The sequence below is a fragment of the Thunnus maccoyii genome, chromosome 2, assembly GCF_910596095.1.
Source record: "Thunnus maccoyii chromosome 2, fThuMac1.1, whole genome shotgun sequence".
NCBI classification, from domain to species: domain Eukaryota; kingdom Metazoa; phylum Chordata; class Actinopteri; order Scombriformes; family Scombridae; genus Thunnus; species Thunnus maccoyii.
Window position 1 is genome coordinate 34,458,764 of NC_056534.1, and position 17,057 is coordinate 34,475,820.

The following is a 17,057-nucleotide window of genomic DNA, read 5'->3' on the forward strand; positions in this document are numbered from 1 at the left end:
ACACATCTGAATATGTATTAGTTACCACTATGGAAATAATACCATAACATGACTGTCTGTTCGTGCATTGCATATATTTCAGCTATGCACCAAGTCCACTTTCCTGCATGCACCTTAACTTTATGTATGAACAGGAGCTGGACCAGTGTTTCTTGTTTAAGAGAAGCTCTATGTGTCATTATGATATCACAGGTGCAGTGGCGTTTTGTTATAACTAGCCAAGTTGCCATATGTGCATAGGATACACTGACCTGTGGGCTACACATAAAATATAGTATTGTTCCTCATCTGAATATTTGAACTTTTAGAGGAAGTGAACTCAGCAGCAGTTCACTTTTTTTTAAATGTAGAAAAAAAAAAGATCATGGAGAACAGCGGATACTTTACATGAAGCACCAAAGTGTCCACTGCATAGGACTTCCATCATGCTCAGTTTGGTCAAACTCATGTATTGTCTGTCTGAGGAGATGCACAGTCTTCAGCAATTCTGGATTTAGGGAAAAAAAAATATTGTGCAACGTGGTGCAAGTGTGTTTGATTTTTGTTGGCCTCGGTGTTGATTCTTGGTGGAATAAAAACTGTTAAAACCTATGATAGATGCGCTAATTTTGGATTTAGCGTGCGTCATGTGTGCACCTTTATATTTACTGTACATCAGCTGAAGAATTTATCTGTATGTTGTGGTCCTAACAGGCAAGAACTGGGTGACTCAGAGGCAGTGCCAGTTGGGCTAGCGCAGCTGTTACAAGCATAGTTGCCTGTTGCTGGTTATTCAAGAAGTAACTATCTGAAACACTCGTTGAAGGGTTAATATGCTGTTTATAACAAAATTAAGACAAAATGGCAGATTTACTCAGTTTTTCCTCAGTTCTGACACATGAAATGTCCTGTGAATGTTCTTTTGTTGAAAAGCCAGATTTCTGCCAGGAGGTGACATTCTCTGTGGTTTGATGTTGTCATCATGCTGCGAATACAGCTTCAACATACAGTAGTTGTCTACTGTGTCACTTTCAAGGACTAGCAGTCACAAATGTAGCCCAAACTACCGGGCCAGAGGCCACAATTTCACTGTTCTTTGTAAACCAGTCGTCATCAAAAGCTGAGTCCCAGGCTGAGGTGAGTGCTAGGATGGAAATTCTGCATCAGCTAATTGATGTGGAATTTTAATTAGCAACCAGAAGTTTGTTTTTCCAGCCATCTTTGCACATAATAACCATAATGGGGCTTTTGGGGCAGCATTTTTTGTGATAAAAGGTCTTTTTCTGCCAGCCTGAGATTAGCTGCAATGCAACTGGTGAAACCAGTGAGGTGGAAATAGGTCCAAAAGTTACTAGGCAATTGGCCAAGGTTGAGATTTTCGTGGCCTTGGTGTTCCCCAGCAGGTCATGCTGTACCCTACCCTCCCTATTCTGATCTGTGCGGGTTGGTGTGTAGGAGGTCACGCTGCTTCTTTTAATCTCAGACTGAGGTTTAGATTCTCATGCTGTAGCCTGCTGCTTTTTTGTTGTTTGGCAAAGCTTAAACCTATTAATGAAAGATTGCTGGTGCTAAAGAGACAATAGTTGGACATTATACTGTATTGGTACACATTTCCAAGTTTGCTAAAGAGGAAAATATTAGAATCTCCTCTCAGATCAAACCAAGGACCTTGAATAAAGCAGATTTTGCATCAGTGTTAAGCAGTCATCGTACATTTGACCAGGCTTCATGATTCCTCTCCTGAACAAGGCTTTAATATGTGTCTGACACTGCTTGGCCTCAGTTTTTGTGGTAACTATTGATGTAGAGTTCATACAGTGTAATGCTTAGTAGGCTTGATCTTTGTCTTGCCAAGTCTTGGCAAGATGAAGATGCTACTTAGTGAATTGCTTTTTGTTGCATGTGATTTGAGTGTTGCAGTAATGGGGTAATTGTGGTTATTGGAACCCAATTTTAAGACATATTACAATTACAAACCTTCCTAAAAGTTGTTTTTCAGTGGAGGTTTGTCCGGGTGTCGGTGAAAAGCTGCAGAACTATTTTTGATTGAGCTGTCAAGTTTTTTTCTGACAGTGAAAGGTCCCTCCTGTGGAGTTTTCAGACACTCGGCCTAAACTTAAAAACTCCTCGGTCGACATTGACAGGTCCAAAAACCGAGACAATTACACGTTTTGTTTTTTAGATGTAGTCTCTTGTACTAGTTTCAGCCTTATGTGCAAAAAAAGTAGCTCGATGTTGTATCCTCCCACCACCTCCTACAACCACACACAGCCTCCTCCTCCACACAGCAACAACAAGACTATTCCTTCTTACACTTGAATATAAGCGTGTGTTATGATGTGAATTTATCAGTAACACACTCCTTTTGAATCCTGGGATGGTGGGGCAATAAAAAGAAAAAAAAAAACCTCACACACAACTGTAATTAGAAGAAGAGGAGGAGGACAGCAGGTGCACTCCAGAGGATGCTGGCGGTCCAACACGGCCTGTCGTTGGCTTTGTCGAAACATGTTGAGACTGACTACCGGCCATGCTGATTTTCATTAGTGTGATGCGTTAGGCCGAGCCTGTATAAGTCCTGGCTTTGCTATTTTTTTTTTGTTGACCGTATATGCAGTACACTGAGTATTGCATGCATTTTTGAAAGCGGTTATACATAAAGTGAAATCAAGTAGGTATATTCAACAGAAAAGTATGAATAAATCACAGTGTAATTGGTTGTAATATACATACATTTCATACGGATCCACATGAAAAGAAATAATATTTGCTTGTCTAATTCAATCGGGTGGCGATCAGTCGGTCTGTTGGCTTGCATCAGTGCAGTTGAGGATGATGTGTTATATAAACTATGACAGCAGTAAATGATGCTCAGAATCACAGTTAGACCGCATATTAGCATGTATTACTGTTGGCACATAGTAGATGTTGACTGTGTGGCTCTGTGGCTATGAATATCACAACACACCCATTTCCTTCTCCATACCGCCCAACATGTCATACTGTCTAGTCTCAATAAAGTCCGTTATATTTTGCATTATTATTTATGATAGTGCCCTCAGTCTAAGCAGTCAGACTATGCCAGGCGGTTGACTTCAGAGCTTGAGATGATAACATAACGCCTTACACTTCTCATATGAGTGCTGCTTTTTCCCAGCTGGTTGTAAATGTGTTTTAATGTACACTGTGTGAGACACAGAATATAAGATATTTAGGAGCAACCCTCAGGGGCTTTATCTTCTCCTCCTGTTGATTTGACACAGATCAACTACATGAGGCCGTGACTCCCGGTGAGCAGACATCCACATGCTACAGCCAATTTTTTTTAAAAAACGGTTTCTTTTGGGTAGAAACTAGAGCTGCATCTGACAGTTATTTTAACGATCGATTTAATCTTCCAATTTATGAATGATTTGGTGATGCGAGATATTTAATTTACAATAAATATTAAATATTAAAAATAAACAAAACAAAAAAGCTAGAAATGTTCGTGCTTGAGAAGCTGGAATTACAGGATGTCCTTATCCTGTAAGTTTTGAGAAAAAGATCTTTCATCGTGTAGCTTCCAAGAAAAATAATCAGATTTTTCATATGTCTCAGCCAGTTGATTCGAGTCTAGTAGGCAGGGAAAGTCCTCGTCATATTCAAGATTGAACTGAATTATCAAGTGATCATCATGGCGGTCATTGTTCTTCCCATCTCGTTCCTAAAACCTGAAGAACTATTGACAAATTGTATTTGACACAGAATTGACTTTGTTCTGGGTGACTAGTGTAGTTTTTTTAATGCCTTTGAGTGAAGTTTACAGGCGGCATTCGGATGGCAATTAGGTTCGGTAAACTTTGAGATGTACAAAACCCATACTCCTTACTTTTAAAAACAGTTGTCACCTCACCAGACAAGCATTGAAAGATGCTTAGCTGTAGCTCCATGACACATTCATTATCATTTACTTTAGTTTAGTGTGTGTGTGTGTGTGTGTGTGTGTGTCTGTGTGTGTGTGTGTGTGTGTGTGTGTGTATGGAGTTTGATTGTCAGCTGAACAACAAGTGTCAACAAATGTCCCACTACCCACTAGACAGAAATAGAGTGGAGCCTTCTCTCTATTTCTCTGATCTCCCCTTCTCTCAACATTTCAAATGATCTCTCACTCTCTCTCACTTTCTCTCTCTCTCTCTCTCTCTCTCTCTCTCTCTCTGGGTGAAAGTGGTAATTAAAAGTTATTAAGTTAGTTTCCTGTAAATTCCTCCTTGAAGTAGAAATTCAACGATAAGCCAAGGCCGAGTTGCAAAGCGAAGCAAGCGAGCAAAATCCGGATGTTTTTCACCAATAGGTGCGTGTGTGGGAGTACTGTTGTTTTTATTTTCTCAGATTGTATAACCTGATATGCACTTACAGATGGTCAGTATAAGTTTGACCTATTTTCATGTCCACACACACACACACACATACAGTGAGCATGCATGCTTAAGGTTACAATGGAAAAACAAACTTGTCTTGTTGCACACTGCCTGATGTCATGGACAGAGAAGTTGATTTTGTGAAAATGACCCAGTTTTAGATTAATACAGCACATATGAAAAGCTGTAGTGTTATCTACATCATTTCATATGATACACCATTTCAGTTCCTGTGTAAAGAAGAATGTACCTTATACGCTAGTGTTATATTTCCTGTGTGTTGTGCACAATCTATAGCGAGAGACGTGTCTCGAACGCTCGCAGAGAGCATCTCGTCATTCTCAGCATGAAGACAATTGAGTTTTGAACTAATGGCAGCGGTTATAATATGTGCTGCATGTTGCTGAACTGGAGGCAAAGGGACAAAGACAAAGCAGCTCTATGTCAGAGTTCATATCTTAAAACTGTTGACTGCTATGTTTTTTTGTACGACCGCTCGCTTGCAACACTATATTAGGAAAGAGTTTGTGTAGGATGTGTAAGTGTAGGAAAGGATTACTATATATAGACTGTGTTCTTAAACATTTAATCAGCTAGTTCCCTCTTTTCCTAATACTGGTCATTTGTTCTGTCAGAGCATGATTCACAAAATTCACACTTCACTTTGACACATTATGATGGTGTCGTATTTTATATTTATTTTTAATACAGCCAAATTAAGTGTCTAAGAATGGATTTCCATTTCCACTTTCAGTCACAGCATTCAGTGTCCTAAAAGGCTAACATGGAAGTATGTTCCATTTAAAGGACTGCTAATCCCGTTCTACGCTACAGTTTTGTAGACATGATAAGCACCTTCCTCCTCCCTACATCGGCTATAGCCAAATTGAGTAAAATGTGAAAATTATGTGAAATTGTCCAACCATGCTTCCTGGAAGATGTTCACACTATGTTTTTTCTTTTTCTGCTTCCAGAAGTTTTGTCCCTGAGTCATGGCGGACAGGAGAGCGGAGAAGTCATGTGAAGAAGCCAGCAGATCGTTAACCAGGCGGGAGTTCGAGGCGGCAGTCAGCCACAGCACGGACGCCCTGGTGGTCCTCGCACCCCAAGCCCAGTCCTCCGGTGCCCCTGTCTCGCCGAGCCCTCCATCCCTTGTCGTCGTCGCCTCCGGACCCCTCCGCAGCCGTGCCCTGCTTTACCGCATTGCTGCCTTCCTTCAGCTGGTGAGGACGGTGGTGGTCCAAAAGCATTGTCGTTGCTTTAGCAAGCATGCAACCTATTGTCCAAGTTAACTAAGTGGCTAGTGTAGCCAAGAAGTGGTGGGGGGGGGCAGCATGCCATGATGAATCAGACTGCTGCTGTGATTTCTATGTGCAACTACATTTTTTTTTGTTAAAGAAATATTCCTGCTGAGTGGATTTAGTGTTCGAGGCTCCTTATAAATTATCTCCTGTTTGTATTTGTGTCGTACGGAGGAACAAAGAATAACAACCACATGATCTTTTTGTCCTCCTTTTTTGTGGCTCGCAAATTCTTTCCATTGACCATTATACCAGGCGGTCACAGTTACATAATATGTTTATTATAGATTGAAATTTTCAGGGTTTTTTTTTTTTTTTTTTTTTTAGAGCAGAGATGGTTACCTTTCTTTGAGAAGTATAAACATAATTTCAAGGGCTAATTCAGCTCTGTCACATAACCGTCACCAAACAGAATATAATTTCCTCCCCGAGCCCCTAAATTAATACATTACACCGAAATTACCGAAGCTGATCGTTATGCTCAAAATTCACTGTCGTACTTCTAATCACCGGGTGAATTACCCAGAGAAGAGAAGGTTAGAAATGAGAACAATAAACCTTACTTTTCTCCTCCGCAGTTCTGTTATGTTATCTTCCCAGAGCACTAAAATTACACCAGTTACTTAAGCCCTAAGATTATGGAAACTACTTAAGTCCTATAATGATAGTGTGAGGGACTCCGCTGTGAGCCAAAGATAGCCATTCTTGGAGCTTATGTGAAGCTTTGACCCTCAAACATAAAGTATTCCCATTTGTTATGGCATCATATTTCTACTCTTTTTTTTTTTTTTCTCCTTTTTCCAACAGAAAAACTATGATGAAGCAGATGAAGACTGCAAACATGGTGAGTCGTGACTTAAATCGGAACCATCTGCTGATATTGTATTGTCTGTTTTTTTTTTGGTTTTTTTTCATTATGTGGTAGACAAATATGTGTTGTTAGGGTCAGCGAAGAATTTTAAACATGACTTGGCCTCTTAGTAATTGTAGAAATCTTAAATTTGGGTTTATTTTATTCAACTTTCAGCTTGAATAAAACATACAAAACCTGCGAAAAGTGAAATTGAACATCTTCATTTACACAATTATTAGCTACACCCCGATTCATTTCATTCTTTTTCTAGACAACAGCTTATAACATACAGTATATTGGAAGAAACTTAACTGAAGTGATTTCATCCTCTCCCTACCTGTTCCCTCCTGTGTTCTTCATCCTATCCCAGTCCTGGCAGAAGAGATTGCCAGGGGAGACGGTTCGCTACAGGCCAGCTTGCGCTCCATGCTGTTGGATGGCAGCCTGCAGGAGGTGGCCAGCATCCTCTCTAAAGCCTTGTATGGAGAGCCAATGGTATGATTAATGAACAGTGTATACAATATATATACATACAGACAGTCAGTTTACACATAGACTGATGATTAAAATGTCTCGCCGAAAATTCTGCTTGAATGTTATGTTATGATTTTCCCAACGAGAAGGAACACCTCCGCAGACGTTTTCAGGGTTTAAATGTTGATGAATAATGACCTCAGAGTGACCTGAGACGCTCCAATCATATGAGATACGGTGCGATCGATGGTTTAAGTTGTCATGTTGCTGCACCGGCATACATAACATGCAGGATCTTCATCATCATCATCAAAATGTGTTTGTAAAGTTATAGTGGATTTGTGAAATAAGCCTAGAAATAAGAATTTGGCAGCATATGGCCTATAAAAAAAAAAAAGTGAAAAGTGTTTCAGACTCATCTAAACGTTTTGTGTTCCACAGCAATAAAATTTTTAGTATTGGAAAAAAAGTTTTCGATAGACGTGGGTCTGTCATATTTAAAGATTTATCCAGGAAAATCCCAGGAACACCAAAATTTAGGAGCCAAAATATGTAAAATTGTCTCTTTTTTCTTGCTAAATGAAATCATTATTACTATACAAGAACCTAACGTTGGAGTCCTCAGGGTTTGGATCTAAAAATGGGCCCCGTCAAAATAAAAGTCTAAGATGAGAATCGGTGTAATGCCGTAGCTTTAACACTGCTACTTTTTTATGTTACTCCTTTTTCCCACTTTTCCTCCCGTCCGACTTCTCCCTCCCTTTACTTATCCTGACCGCTGTCTTCATGCATCAACACTCAGTACCGCTGCCAAGGTGCCTCCTCCAACTCTGCCTCGCTCCACTCTGCTCCTGTTTGCAACAACTGCTTGTCCACCCCAACACACACACACACACACACACACCCACGCACAGAAAGGTTTAGTTTGGTCCCAAGGTCATTCACTAGTTTATGAGTGAGGACAGCGCTGTTTACACGGCAGCTCGCCCTCTCTCTCTCTGTCTCTCTCTCTCTCTTTTAGAGATACACAAATAAACACATTTTTTGGACACACCTTTCACTGTTTATATTTTCCTCTCTGCCAGCGCCCATCTCTTTCTTTTTACTCCCACTGGTGCACCGACATTTTTGTGTTGCTCTTTATCCTCCCTTTCTTCACATTTCACTGTAAGACCTTATGGTTGAAACTATTCTGCTGTACACATACATTCCAACAATTTCACAGTGTTTTCATTCTAAAAGTAGATAAAATGTTTCAGCAAAAAAAAACAACCTTTTTCTCATGCACACACAAGACGAGCCCTTCAGAATCAAAGCAAGGAAACTAGAGAAGGAATTTTTATTTGCCACTTCATTCTAGGATGTGATGTGATGTTGGCACTACAAACACAATGTAGGTTAGCTGTCCTGTGGAGTGTCATGCAAGTGTGTTGTCATTTGGCTATTAAGGTTCAGCCAAAACCGAATATTTCTTAGATTTCATTCAATAAATGAGTGACACTTCATCTCAATATATTTTTTTTTTGTCATAAACGTGGTTCACAGCAATCAGGTACCTTTATATGCATTTAAAAACCTGAGTAAAGAAGCTCTACTGGTATTTGTGCTTAAAGAAATGAGACCAGAAAATGGTCAGTAGTTAATTAACAAGAGGCCCTATTAGACATATCCATATATGTAAAAATCAAAAACATACCTAGTCACCTGGAACTGAAAATTTTTGACATAACTACACTTTGACTGATTAACCAGATCTGCCCGTTATAAAGGTCAGACGACAAATGAACGTCTCTATTCTGGCTTTTTGATATTTTAAAGTAAATACACCAGTATCAGATTTTGTGGTGTCAGGTTCAGTTGCTGGTAGGAAATCTATCACACAGATGATCAATTAAATTGTAAATGGCTATCTAGATAATGCAGAACATACCAGGATATAAGTTTTTTTCACATGTTTCATTGATGATTAGCAGTTGAGGAGTTTTCAGACAGTGAACGGTTGCCATGGCCACAAACCTGTACATCTAGGCTGCTGCTGCCGCTGCTATCCACCTACTATCATAACGCAGACTGATAGAGCGGGTTGTAGCTCATATTAGAGGAAATGGCTAGCGATATACAATAATCTAGGACACTCCTATACCAGTCAAATCAGCTTTTGTTTCCCCTCGCTGTGGTTTCTGTGGTCGCCATGGTCACACGGTGAGCTTTTTCTGTGAAAAAAGTTGAGCCATCATAAACTCTGACGACTGCGGTGTTTATGTTGAAAACAATGGAGGCTGTCTTTGGGTAGATTAAATTTACTGATGTCACATTAGTTGAAGTTTCAGTCTCTCACTGGAGAAGACAAAAAAAAACCATGTGGTTGTCTGTTTAGTGCAGAACGGTGATAGATTTAGATATGTTTCATTCATAAACAAAAGCATAACAGTGTATTGTTGTAATGAAAATCCTATTTTTTTCTTTCTTTTACAGAACGGCATTGTCGCAAAAGACCTGTCCAGATTAAAAATGCTCTTTTCAGAAATAGAGGTGAGTGCCTGCGGTTGTGTGGTTACTGTCCTCCTTTTGTTTCCTGCTTTTTGATGCTTGTAGGTTTCATAGATGATGCTTTAATGCTTGCAGGCGAGAGTCATAAAAATGACTAATGGCCTGATTCCAGCACTAACTTAATTGCTCGGTGCTCCTCTGTCCTGCTCGTACCTTGTTGTGGATTTATTACTCATTTGTCTGTAATAATTCCAGCGGTCCAACATGCTCGTATGCGCTATGTTAGTAGTTGACATAAGAGTAACATTCTCTCTGCCTCTACCTCCACCTACCCCCCCCCCCCCCCCCCCCCCCCCCCCCCACCCCCCCCCCCACCCCCCACCCCGTCTTTGTCCCTGTCAGGCAATAAATAGGGAGATGGCACCAGAATACACAGATGACCAGGAGGAAGGTGAGCATATCTATAGCATGATTTCTGTTTATCTTTTAACTTGAGAGTCATTAGAGCTGCAGTGATTCGTCAACTATTCATTTAACCGCCAACTATTTAGATAATCGATTAATCAGTTTGAGCCATTTTTATTTTCTCTGATTCCAGCTTCTTAAATATGAATATTTTCTGGTTTCTTGAGTCCTCTTTGACAGTAAACTGAATATCTTTACGTTGTGGACAAAACGAGACATTTGGGGACGTCATCTTGGGCTTTGGGAAATACTGATTTCATAGACCAATCAACCAATTGATTAATTGAAAAAAATAATCATTAGTCGCAGCCCTAAAGATTCCTGCGCATGTATTTAAGTACAGTAGATATTATTAATGCTTAGAAAGCCTTAGCTTAGCCAGCTGGCAGCTCGAACACATTCTGAACAGGTTACCAGCTGGCTGAAGCCCATTCTGTGGTGTTCTTGAAAGCTTTGGCTCAGTGTCGTATTGACCGCTTGGCTGTGTGTGTATTGACAGAGGTCCAAGATGGCTGGCAGTTCCGGCCTCCTCCCCGAGGAGTCACCAGCAGCGAGGAGTACACCCTCTGTAAAAGGTAAAACAAACCGCCCGGTAGTTTGAACACAGGTGTGAGTAATGATTTTTTGTTCATACAGAATATTGCAGTAGAAAATGAAAACGTCCACCGGTCTGGATTATGTGAATGATCGTAAAGTGACTAATAAATACACTGCAAGTTGATTGTAAAATGACCAATATAGCTTTCAGAAAGTAATGATGGTATTCAGTTACACTCAAGGCTATAAAATAATGATTCATGGTAAGTTAACTGCCGTAAATTTGTAATTTGATCTCTCTGCACTCTGATGAGAGCCTTTCACAAACATTAGTATACATCAGAGCCTCACACCTCGTCCTACGCACTAACTGTACTGTACGTCCCTCCTCAGCACCACCAGCACTGTGAATGTAACGTTATTGGGTTCGACAGTTATACTGGTCTGCTGTTATGTCAAGCTGGCGTCGGCTGCTAGTCGGCTGTCTGCATAATATTCCTGTGATTATGTCAAATAAATACATGTCTGTCATAGGTTAAAAATCCAAAAGATATTGAATTTACTATCATATAAAAATATCACATTTGAGAAGTTGCAACAAGCAAACGTTTGGTTTTCTTACTGAAGTGATTTATTTATTTATTTGTTTGTTCGAGCTCTAGTTGAGCACACTGTCTGCCTCTCGCCGTAGGTACTTGGAGCAGGGTCTGTGTCGGTACGGGGCCCAGTGTACGTCAGCCCACTCGCAGGAGGAGCTGATGGAGTGGCAGAAGCGCTACGCGTCACGCCTCATCCGCCTCAAACAGCAGCAGGAGAGCAAACACTTCACCGAAAACTACATGGAAACCCTGATAGAGAAGTGGATGAACTCCCTCTGCCCAGAGAAAGTGGTGAGTGCCTCCGCGGCGCATGAACGCTTAAAAAAGTGGCTCCATGGGTAGAAAAACGGCGTTAATTCCGTGCCAGGGTCAAGCTTCACTTCTTAGTAGAGCCTTCCAAACATGAGCGTGTTTGGTACAGTGTTGGGATTTATTAAACAACTTTTTATAACCCTCGCTCTATTAAATCAAGAAGGGCAGCAGCAACACGCTAGTACAACCCAGTGAGTAGATTTTTGTATATAAACACACACCAAACTTAGCCAAGTGGTATTTTTTAACTTTTTTTCTGTGTATTATTAATTCATAACTGAAAATAACGAAACAATAGACATTTAACACTGTACTCTATTTGTTCAGCAGGAGCTTACTGACTTTAACTCCCTTCGGATTTCAGATTTATGACATTAAATATGTTCCTGAACCACTGCAGCTATATTGACCACAAACAGATAATAAAGACTTGTAAGACTAATACGTGTTTTTAAGGGTGGCATTGAAGGAGACACATTATACAAGCCATTAATAACACTATAAAGCTCTTAAACTGGCCCATGACCATTGTGTGTCATGCACTATGTGATACAGATGAACTTTTCCAAAGGCTGCATTCCTTTCTCTATAATGATATAACTAAGCATGTTTGTTTTGTTTTTTTTTTTTCCTTCCTTCTAGCTAAGTGACTGTTTAGAAGGAGTGAATGTAGAAACCAGTTCCAGCCTCTCTGTTACTGTCACCACCAAAAAGTCCTCCCACTCCTGGACCTTCTCCTTGTTGTGCAAGGTAGGATGAAGCGTTGAGTAGCAAGCATGTGCATATTCAAATGTTTTTTCTATGTGTAACCAGACAAATTAAGCAATATTCTGCACTGTTTTAATCATCTTTTGATTATGTCTGTCTTATCTCTAGCCGGCTAGAAAGCTCTACCGCATCGCCCTGCTCTATGATGCCCACCGACCACACTTCTTCATCACGGGCGTGTCTGCTGGCGAGCGGCTCCAAGCCCTCCCCAAAGGCTGCCAGGAGTGGACTCCAGGAGAGGAGACAGCAGGTATGTCGTATATCCATATGTCGTGACCAGAGTAAGAAGTGCCTTTCCTTGCTCCGTCGTTCCTGTTTTTACACATCTGTCGTCACACGTAATTAAAGTCAAAGCTATTTGAACTTGAACCTTCATCACTTGACCTTTGATCTTTCAAAACTGATTTAGAGAAATACAGAGCGTGTGTGTCTGAGTTTCAAGATATATATATTATATATGTTTCCACACAGTGGTAAATGACTGTATGTGATCATATACTGGCATTCTTGGCACTGACGCTGCACCCACACCAGCAGCAAGCCGCAGCTCAGACTGTTTATTGTGTACTCAACCTAGCATGTGTAAACAAGTCATCAAAGAACATCTGTGTTTACACAGTTTGTGCATAAATTAATGTTTTTAGGATTGTATGACCTAAATAGGTTTTTGTGATTCTCTTTTGAGCTCTTAATGTTCCTGTGCTGAACAGACTTTTTTAACTCGGTCATATTTGATCCCAGAAAAGGCTGTGAACTGTCTTACATGATACAAATTTAAGATACTAAAACATCTTGTTTACAGCACATTTCAAACCTGTTTTCTTGTTGCTTGCATTGATCTTTTGTTTCATTCGCAACCTTTGTTTCTTTTCATTTTACTCAATGTCAAAGTTCTTTACAATAGATCACAAGTAATTGAAATTCTGACGTACGTACACTTTAAATAAACTTTTCCGTTGTGACAGTGGCAGCAGACAACGGCATGGACCACTGTGTCTACAAGGTGGCGGTGGGCTTCAGCACAGAAATCTTTGGTACCTTCAGACAGACCGTTGTTTTCGACTTCGGCTCAGAACCTGTGCTGATGCAGCGGATCATGGTGGATGCTGCTTCTATCGAAGGTATGGTATCGAAAGTCTTTGAAAAGTTTCATCAATGTATATAAAATGATATAATAACATTTTATGTGGATGTTTTAATTTCAAAATATTGTCCATCCATACATCCATTATACTGTATATCTAAACATATACGTGTTACGTTGCTGTTTGAGACCACGTTGGGTAGGTATGCTTTTTGCATGTACTTAAAGATTCAGGCAGTAAGGTGGTATAAATATAGTTTGAAAAACTGAGGTTATAAGAAACAGGTGAAGAAACTGACTTAGAACTGTCTTAAATTCATCATTGGTACATCATTGGTTGTTTTTTTCCTGTTTACCATTTGAAGGTGTAGTTATAGCAGACAGTGCATCTTATGTATCATAATGTTTTCAGGTATTTTGTTAGATAGCTCACATTGCAGAGGGAAGGTACTTGGGGGGGAAAGTGAGACAAAGATCTCTAGCCAGATTAAAACCGGGGCCGACGCTGCTACACAGCATGGCTATTTAACCATCAGGATGGTTCAAAACTGGTAATTAAGGGGTTACAGTAATTAATCCTCTCCTCCTTTGTTTTTCAGACCTAGAACACCTGATGGCGGCCAGGCAGCAGCTCTTGATGACTGCGAAACGCTGGGACTCTTCTTGTAAAACCATCGTAGAGTTCAGTCCCAACGAGACGATGGCCGAACTGGAGCGCAGCCTCCTTTCACGCTATCAGATCCCTCTGTCGGCCGACCAGCTCTTCACCCAGTCAGTCCTGGACAAGACTCTGACCAAAGACAACTACCAGGCCCGACTGCACGACCTGCTCTACATAGAGGAGATTGCACAATATAAGGAAGTTAGCAAGTGAGTACACAAGTTTCCATAAGAGAGATTTTCCATAAATTCTTAGCAATAAAGCCAGAACAATATTGATTGATATTTAGAGTTTAAAAGCATCTACTAACAATATATCAGTTAAATTCTAACATTAAGGATTAGGAAAATTAATTATTATAACAAACATACCGTATGTAAATACCGCACACCTCTAAAAATAAGTCGAGCAAATTTCTTTTGGTTTCATTTGTTGCAGACTCAGTAACACCCTGCTCGGTGATGTTACACATGATATGTTTATATCTGCATGTGTAACTACGTATGATGCTAATTTAAAACCATAGCCCGGCTATCTTAACGTTGACAGCAAGAACTAATGACGGGTGCAAATGCCAAACTCGACTCTTGACAGTACAAGGGAAGTATCACGTTGCAAGCTGATTACTTACCGCTGGGAAAAGTAGGAACTATTGCATCAATAAAATAAAATAAAATGTCATATTAGAAGTGTCAAACAAATTTAAAACACAATTATATTTATCATAGTTTGTCAAATTTATCTGTAAATTAAAATAATTAAATTTAAAGGTCCACCTGCTAGTTTTCCTTCCCAGAGCTTTTACCAGGACCTTTCAACACTGGAATGCAGGTGTGCAATCACAACAACTGGACAGTCAAGATAAATGTCAGTGACTGGTCATACCGGTCTGCATAATGGACCTTTTCTTGTCAGCAATTTAACTGCAAATAACAAAACAGTACTCTAAAGAATACAGTTTAAACAACAGCTTATCGTGTTTGTCTTACCTTACTTGACATGACAACTACTAAACTGCTGGTTATGCTTTTAATGCAGTTTTCTCTTTAATATATTTTATTTATTGACTGTTTTTTAATCTGACTATTGAGAATAAATAGTAATTATTCCAGTATATGTAGGGTCGGGTGGTGTAAATGTTTTGTGTTATGAGATGTCAACCTACCACAAGGTGTCAGACTTGATCTTCATTGTGAATTCGCTCTGTGTGTGTGTGTGAGAACATGTATCTCACACACGGTTTTACTCACAGTGCCATTTAATAACTTAGGTGATTCCTCGGAGGTAGAGCAGGAAAATGACTCCTCTAGAATGGGCACAGACCTTTTTTCTATTTTTTTTAATTCCTTACCTGACGTTCCACTGGTTTAGTGTGAATCTGATATCAGAGTAATGGTTTAATCCCATATTCTGTGAAATAAATGCAGAGCTCCCTCCCCCACTACTCTATATGTTTCATCTTTCCTCTTTGGCTCTTAATTTGGTCTTGTCTATGTGTGTCATTTGACTTAATCTCAATTACCTGCAGTTTGAAATGTTCTTTTAATCTGCTACATTTCCAATGTGCATATGAATAATCTCTCTGCCTGTTAAACCAGCCACGTTCTGGCAGACTCTAGTGCTTTTTATGGCTGATTCAGTTTCAGCAGGAGGTTTCTAGTTAAATGTGTATTCCCCATGGATCTGCAAATGACAAGCAGTCTTTAAAAGTGTCACTTAATGCAACCTAGATGTTTAAAAACAACTATTCTCTATTAGAATAACGCTCTGAATTATCTCACACTAAATTTATTTCTTGCTTAATAAGAGTGACATCTTCCCATTGGCAGTATTTTATCTTATTATCTAAAGTGAACATGGAGTTAGTCATGGAGCACCAAGAGAGCTTCTCTATCTTTACTTTCTCATTTATTTTTTATTTTTTTAATTCGATCCCCTCTGAGAGTATAGCCAGATAGCTGATGCAAACCCCCCTAACAAGAAACCTCAAGAGCTCTTTTGGTTTGTTCCACCACTGGTTTGTAAATAAATGCAGACTGTGTTAACTTATTTGCATATGTCAATCACCCATCAGAGTTCATCACCAATATTGCTTCCTGTTTCATCATTTCAGATCCAGCAGAGCCCAGAGAGTTGTTTTTTTTTTTCTCTGAAGGGCCATAATTTCCTACTTTAGAAATGCACACACTGCCAGATGCAGACCAGTGTGAGCTTCAGTGCGAGTCATCAAAAGTAAAACATGTTTCACAATGCATTTCCACTACTCCGTGCTTAATTCACTAAACGTGTTCGGCTTTGATAGCTTTTTTTTGTCGGATTTCCTCTGAAAGGCCGACATTAAAAATAATTTTCCTGCTTTTTAGGTTCCTCGCTGGAAAGGTTTTAGAGAGGTGGTCATCTTTCACCTTCACAGATCTAGGCTCCCATTAACAATGTATAATTATAGTTTAAATGTCCTGCCAATATCAGTGCATGGTGTACAGGACACTGCGGGTCTATTTTGGTGAAGCGAGCCACAGAACGCTCCCGAATGCCCAAGGCACACAGTACACGTACAGTGCACTTGGAAATGTGGCGGGACTTAGAACAAACCTATCATCATAAATTAGCGGTGGTTTTGTCTGGGATCGGTTTGGCTTCTTATCGTGTTTAAAAGCTGCCCTTTTTCTATGTGATGCACAGTTTGGCAATTGAAACGAGAGTCCAGACCAGCTTCTCTTAAAGGACCAGTGTGGAGGATTTAGTGGCGTCTAGTAGTGAGGTTGCAGATTGCAACAAAACGAAAAGGAGTGTGAGAATCGTCAGGGTTAAAATGTCTGCAGTAAATGAAAGATGCACCTGTACCACAAGACAATGAATTGTAATATTGCTACTAGTTTATCATTTTTTTTCACCAAATGTCCATGTGTGTGTCCCCCCAGGTTTAACATCAAAGTGAACCTCCAGCTGGTCACCAGCTTTATGTTGACTGGCATCTCTGTTGGAGCCAAGTATGCCCAGAATGGACAGCTCTTTGCACGTTTCAAACTCACAGAAACACTGTCTGAGGTAACTGGATCGGCTACAATGGCGACCGCAGTACACACATGTGCAATATTGCTTAATGCGTTTTCACTGAGATGAACTGTAACTAT

The 17,057-nt window shown here is 40.0% G+C and overlaps 1 protein-coding gene across 3 annotated transcripts in view; it reads left to right on the forward strand.

Moving 5' to 3' along the window:
* The window catches only part of helz (helicase with zinc finger), a 54,719-nt gene that overhangs the window by 1,231 nt on the left and 36,431 nt on the right, over positions 1-17,057 (forward strand). For 2 of the 3 annotated variants that reach the window (XM_042430616.1, XM_042430631.1), the window contains exons 2-13: positions 5,354-5,602; positions 6,488-6,524; positions 6,904-7,028; positions 9,483-9,539; positions 9,900-9,948; positions 10,462-10,537; positions 11,191-11,389; positions 12,053-12,160; positions 12,287-12,428; positions 13,144-13,299; positions 13,862-14,132; positions 16,845-16,971. In XM_042430616.1, the coding sequence (XP_042286550.1) occupies positions 5,372-5,602; positions 6,488-6,524; positions 6,904-7,028; positions 9,483-9,539; positions 9,900-9,948; positions 10,462-10,537; positions 11,191-11,389; positions 12,053-12,160; positions 12,287-12,428; positions 13,144-13,299; positions 13,862-14,132; positions 16,845-16,971 (1,578 nt within the window). In that variant the 5' untranslated portion in view covers positions 5,354-5,371. Of the gene's footprint in view, positions 1-4,250; positions 4,313-5,353; positions 5,603-6,487; positions 6,525-6,903; positions 7,029-9,482; positions 9,540-9,899; positions 9,949-10,461; positions 10,538-11,190; positions 11,390-12,052; positions 12,161-12,286; positions 12,429-13,143; positions 13,300-13,861; positions 14,133-16,844; positions 16,972-17,057 lie in introns of those variants that run through there. The other variant, XM_042430626.1, reaches the window with a different exon arrangement.